The 6,777-nt window shown below is 33.5% G+C and overlaps 1 protein-coding gene across 1 annotated transcript; it reads right to left on the reverse strand.

Annotated features, from left to right (window-relative positions):
• Window positions 1–458: 458 nt before the first annotated feature.
• On the reverse strand, window positions 459–2,596 carry LOC149253738 (trimethyltridecatetraene synthase-like). Its single transcript, XM_089460009.1, has 2 exons — window positions 1,561–2,596; window positions 459–1,473 (listed from the first exon to the last, which is right to left on the reverse strand). Exons 1-2 carry the CDS (start codon window positions 2,509–2,511, stop codon window positions 829–831), a joined length of 1,596 nt encoding a protein of 531 aa, XP_089316135.1. The 5' UTR covers window positions 2,512–2,596; the 3' UTR covers window positions 459–828.
• Window positions 2,597–6,777: the final 4,181 nt, after the last annotated feature.

Here is a 6,777-nt window from a genome sequence, read left to right on the forward strand (position 1 = left end):
AAAACAGGTAAAGCCAGGCCGGCAACCATTGTGGGACAAACTGCCCCTTCGCTTAAAGAGCTCGGAAATTGCATTTCGCGTCCAAAACTACAGCGAGCAATAGAAACTATACTATAAAGTATTGAATGCCTTAACAGTACCATAAAGGGACTTCGCTTTGTATGCAAGGCGACCATCACTATCCCATACCACCATCCTCTTCGAAGTCGGCCATCGAAAAAGATCATGAGAGTGTAGTCCAATAATTAAATGGGAAAATTTAATCTCCCAAGTTTTTATGATCCAATCCCAAATAATTAAAAAATTCTAGAAAAAAAAGTAAATTCATGAATTTTATTTCTTCCTCATTACAATCAACACCTACACCTGAACAATATTGATCATATCATCATATTCATCGATTACATTATCATACTTTTGATTTTTTTAACTCTTTCCACAGCATTTATTACCACACATCCTTAACTATTCATTCATCACATCAAATGACGATATTTGGAATCTTTCTACTTTTCTACCACCATCACCACTATACGGCACTCATTACATCATCGTACCCCACACACTTGGGCCAGTGCAAGAAAAATAATCAGAAAAAGTAAACTGAAGATTTCGATAGGTTCGGATTGGATTGGGTACATTATCACTGAACCTGGTTATTACATTATCAAACTTGGGATAACATTGGATTGGGTACATTCGGCCATGGTACACTGCTATAATGGGAACTGATAGTAGATTAACTGTTATAGCAACTGGTACAACATGCAGATCTATTTCTCCATAAAGAGAGGCCCATTTTATTTGAAGATACACAGAGAACACTCTTTAAGTGTGAGAAGAATTGAAGTTATAGAGATGAGAAGGCAGGCGAGGTCGGGCCATGGCAACGAGAGGGATTGTTTTAGGAGTAGACAACCCAAAGGTCTCGCCCATGTCCAAGTCCTCAGGGTTCTGTCCATCAGGCTGGCACCAGTCGAATCCGTGGATGAGATTGGCCAAACCCAAATGAACTACTTTGATTCCAAGACTATATCCCGGGCACATCCTCCTCCCCGACCCAAATGGCAGGAGCTCGTAATCTCTGCCCTTCACGTCCACTGTGCTCCCTTTGAATCTCTCTGGCATGAACTCATCAGGGTTCTCCCATAACTTGCCGTCCCGGCCGATAGTCCAAACGTTGACGAACAACCTCGTGTTCGCAGGAATGTCGTACCCTGCGATTCTGCAGGCTTGAGTGGAGAGACGAGGGACGAGCATGGGAGCCACAGGATGAAGCCTCATCGTCTCCTTCACTACCCACTGTAGATACTCTAGCCCACCAATGTCCTTCTCTTCCACCCACCGTTCTCTGCCCACCATTCTGTCCAGCTCTTCCGCGGCTCTTTCCAACGTCTCCGGCTTTTTCAAGAGCTCCGCCAGTCCCCACTCCACCAGCGTCGCGGAGCTTTCGGTGCCGCCCGCTATGATGTCCTGCAAACATTATACAGTTGCTCAACCAGGTCAGAGAATAATAAAAACGCACGCCAAGAAAAGGGATGATAGTTTGTAAATGCTTACCTGAGTGAATGCTTTGACTCTGACTCGACTCAGCTTCAGCTGCGGATCGTCGGCCTGCTGGAGTAGAACGTCCACCATGTCTTTGGCAACATAATTCTCCACGCTCTTCCTCCGCTTGTCGTGCTCTTCCAACACTTCCTCCAGGAAAACATCCAACCGCTTGCTCAGCTTCTTCATACGCCTGACGTAACCCTGGAGATCCAGCCAGGCAAGCCACGGTATAAAGTCTCCAATATTAAAAACCCCGTTCAGCACAAACAGCTCCTCCCACATCTCCCTGAACTCCGCCGGCTTTATCTTGTTCCCGGCCTTCTCGTCCAAATACCTTCGTCCCAAAACCATCCGAGAAATTATGTTATTGCTCACATTAGTCGTCTCTTCCCTGATTTCTACAGGGAGGCCCTGCCGGCTGGTTTCGAACACGGAACTTAGCATCCGGGCGACCTCTTCTACTCTGATGTACTCGAAAGATTCGAGGCGTTTGGCACTGAAGAGCTCCATGAGGCAGATTTTCCTGGCGAGGCGCCAGTGCTCTCCGTAGGGAGACCAGGTGATGTCGGAGTAGTTGTAGACAGTGTATTTCCCGGCCGCCACACGGGGTCGGGACGAGAATGTGAGATCGTGGGTCTTGAGAAACTCTCGGGCCATCTCAGCGGATGAGCCGACCACGCATGGCATGGATCCGAGTCTCATATACATGAGGGGGCCATATGTTTTGGAGAGTCGATCCAGCGACCTGTGGGGTAATTTCCCCATGAGATTCAGGTTCCCGATTATGGGCCAAGCACGGGGACCGGGCGGCAATTTCACAGAAGGACGAAGTCGCCTGCAGATCAGATAAGCCGATATGATGGTCACCACAAGGTAGCCGATCATTCGCAGATCTGCAATGGCAGACGGCAGCTGTAAATCCATTGAGATAAACGGCAGATCCGCAACTTGTAAATCCATTGAGATAAAGAAAATTTTCAGTTCTCAAGGCTATTGCAGGAGCTGTGGTACTATGTGTTTCATACCGGTGCCCTTATATAGGTGAGAGCTGAACTCATCCTCCCAAAGAAATCGGAGGGAACCTTAGAAGGAGCACCACCATTGAGATTACGCTGAAGTTTTTGGTGGTCTGACCGGTCAATATCAAACGCGTTAATCGTGTGGTCGCTTTCGACGCAGGGGCCGTTTTTATCGCACTTTGTATACACAATCATCCCGTTTTATTACATTTAATTCCTTTGATTTTTTAAATTTTTTGGGGATAATTTTATTTTATTGGCATGGTGTTGAAAAATGTCTTCTCGTACATAAACTTAGAATTTTAGGTATCGGAGTACTTTTCTTTTTTAAAAATAGCCCAATATTTAGAAAAGATTATCGATGTAGTGTACGTTTCAAAAAATATCATATATAGTAAACTGAATTTGTGAATGGACAAATCAAATAATTATTATTTTTATTTTTATTTAATTTTTATTAAATTTATATATATATATATATATATTATTTTTGATATTTTATTTATGAACTTATTTTATTTATAAGTATCTAAAATATTTGTAATTAATTAAAAAAAAATTATAAATAAATATTTAATAAATTTTCTATAACATCATAAAGCTTTTTTAGATACTTAAATGTCATCTTTTTTATTTATTAACTTATTTTATTTATAAGTATCTAAAATATTTGTAATTAAATAAAAATAAATTTTTATAAATAAATTTTAAAGCTTTTTTAGATACTTGTTGGATTAATTATTATTTAATATTTTTAATTTATAAAATATATATATTAACGAAAATGATTTTATTGTTATAGTTTATTTTTTCTAAGCTTTAGTTTTATTATGGATATACTTTTAATAAATTATAATATTTGAGAAAAATATATTAGAATCATAAGTTTAACTTGTCCAAATATTATAAAAAAAAATTCAAAACCCTAAATATTTTTATACATTTAAAAAATTATTTTAAATATTTTTATACATTTAAACAATTATTTTAAATAGTAAAAAAAATTATGATTTTACATTAAAAAAATTATAACACCCATTTAAAAAAAAAATATACAATATAGAAAAATAAATTAAACTAAGATTAAATTTAAAATGTAATCACTCTTTTTATTATAATATAAGTTTATATTTAATTAATAATACTATTAATTAAATTAATATTTTATTATAGTTGTTATTATGGTTATTATCATTTATTAATACACATTTTGATTTATTTTATATTAATGAATTACAATTATGGTTATTTATTAATATTAAATTTGATATCTATAATTTTAAAAATAATAATAATAAATTAGTTAAGAATTTAGACTTCTGTGATCCATAACATTGTTTAGATAATCTTCGGCAAAATCACATAACCAATCTTTTGTCGACGCGTTTCAAACCAACCAGTGTGGTTCATCGTCAGGACAAGTTGAAGAACCAATCCGGCTTAGCTTGATTAAATAGACTGTGTAGAGACTCCAACGGCTATATTACCAACGGCTAATTTTGACCTAATGATCCTAGTCAAACCACTAATATTCTAGATATATTTAATTATTATTATTATTCTAGATATATTTAATTATTATTATTATTATTATTATTCTTAGCTATTTAATTATTATTATTATTCTAGATATATTTAATTATTATTATTATTATATTAATTAAATATATCTAGAATAATAATAATAATTAAATATATCTAGAATATTAGTGGTTTGACTAGGATCATTAGGTCAAAATTAGCCATTGGCAATATAGCCGTTGGAGTCTATCCACACTCTATTTAATCAAGCTAACCCGGATTGGTTCTTCAACTTGTCCTGACGATGAACCACATTGGTTGGTTCGAAACGCGTCGACAAAAAATTGGTTATGTGATTTTGCCGAAAATTATCTAAACAATAAATTAGTTAATTTATTTAAAATTTTTAATCATATATTCCAATTATCAATTAAAAATGTATTGAAATAATAGGCGAGAGGTTAAATGATTCTCCCAAAGAATTCGGAGGGAACCTTGGAAGGACCACCACCATTGACATGTACGCTGAACTTTCTGGGTGGTGTCGCCTGTCAACATCAAACGCGTTAAAATGACTGACCGAATCGTGTGGTCGCTTTGGACGCGAAATGCAATTTCCGAGCTCTTGCCGCGAAAGTGCAGTCTGTCCTGCACCTGTTGACCGCGTGGCTTTACCGGCTCACACATTTATCTCGTTTTATTACGATTTGTTTTCCTGATAATTAATTGTTCAATCGGCATAGTGTTAAGAAAATTGTCCATTCAGATTAAGTAGGTTGGATAGCTTCAGCAGATCACGTTCCACGTCGTTTTTTTAATGAATTGTGATCGGCTTTTGTGTTTACACATACATGACAGAATCCTTATATATTACCGACTCAAATAACTTTGAAGTATCGGAGTACTTTTTCATATAATGGCCCAAAAAAAATCATTATTGTTATTATTAATATTTTATATGGTAGGATAAATTATTATAATTTAAATTTATTATAATTTAGTTGTTAATGGAGACAATGATTACTAGTTAAGTGAATGCAGGTTGATTCATCATTATTATTCAAAGAAAATTATGCTATTTAAGATTACTAATTAGTTAGTGGTCGTAAAAGAACAGATTTCACTATTCCCAAATCATTTTGGGTCTTGCACCTTTAACCTGTTTCCTTACTTCTTAAACCTTTAACATGTTTTCCTTGCATCTTAAAAAAACGAACTCTTAACCAAAATGCACATTACACATTATTAAAGCATAGTCCAAATTATATATTTATAAATAAATAGTTAGTTTTAAATAATATAATATAATAAATTAAGTTAATAAATAGACACCTTCCATGCTTTGGATTTTTTTTAATCAAACTCATTTCTTTTAATGAAATTTAGATGAGTAATTTTTTTTTAAGTTAAAGTTTTTAAAATTAATATTTTAATTATTATTTTAAGAATATTTTTATTAAATTTATTTATTTATAAATATTTAAAATAATTTTAATTATATAAAAACAAAATTTCATAATTAAATAATTTTTTATTATTATTTTTTTAAAATTTTAATAAATCTAATTGAATTAATTATTATTTCAAACAATGAAGATAGTCTTATTATCATTATAATTTGTTTAATTCTTTTAAGTTTTGGAATACAAGTTTGAGTTATATAGTTTAGGCAATTTAAATATTTCAATTTTTTTTGAAGAGGTTGAGTCTATTTATGCATTCATGTATCATGAAGGTGGAAATACGACCTTTAAAATATGAACCAATAGGACAATGACAAATTAGTTATATATATATATATATATATATATATATATATAGAGTAAAACATTAGAGAATATATTGGTCACAACTCAACTAATGGGTAATAAAAAGAAAATCTATTGCTAGAGTCTTGCCTCATCTACTAATAATGGAAAATTACTATTTTGCCAAAAAAAAATGTATTTACCAAATTCCTACCACAAAAGCCACATTATAAAAGAGGTAAACAACATGGCCCTCACTTATTTAAACTTGAGTAATTTCAATAAATACAGATTGCATTAACTATTTTTTAACATTTTAATTAGCACAATCTAACAAATAGACAAAATGACCATTATACACTTCAACTTTATAAATTAAATAACTTAAATTTATGGTTCTTACCAATCTCTACTAGATCTTAGTAAAATTCACCAAAACAAAATTATAAAAAAACCTACTTTATCTACCAGTTAAGTTGAACTATTTTAATTTAAATATTATATAATATAATATTCTCTTTTTATATATATGATGATCATGATGGTGATTAACATCCACTAAGACCAATGTGGTCTATCGGACCTCAAGAAAAGAGAGTCTAATTGTCATTCTTCAAAATCTTGTTTCTGTGATCAAAGAGCAAGGAAATAAGCATTCCAAGATCACTATAGTTGGGTTGGCTTAATAAGTCAAGAAGATTGGAGGTGTGACTGATGATAGGGAATTGAGAGCGGATGTGGGCAAGAGTCAGGTAGTCTAAAAGGAAGTTCTTTTCATATTCCACTTTCTTAGTATCGCAAATCTAACAAATTCTATGGTCCAAGGGAGTCTTGGGGGTAGACCACCGCCTGGTCTCACTCTGAAGCTCATGAGAGTTAGTTCTAATCCTAGCAATGTTCATTTTCTTCTTAGTGCTAGTCAACATAAAGAGATAATT

The sequence above is a fragment of the Pinus tabuliformis genome, chromosome 7 (genome assembly GCF_031772625.1).
Source record: "Pinus tabuliformis cultivar Carrire ecotype Pingquan chromosome 7, CPIR1, whole genome shotgun sequence".
NCBI lineage: Eukaryota > Viridiplantae > Streptophyta > Pinopsida > Pinales > Pinaceae > Pinus > Pinus tabuliformis.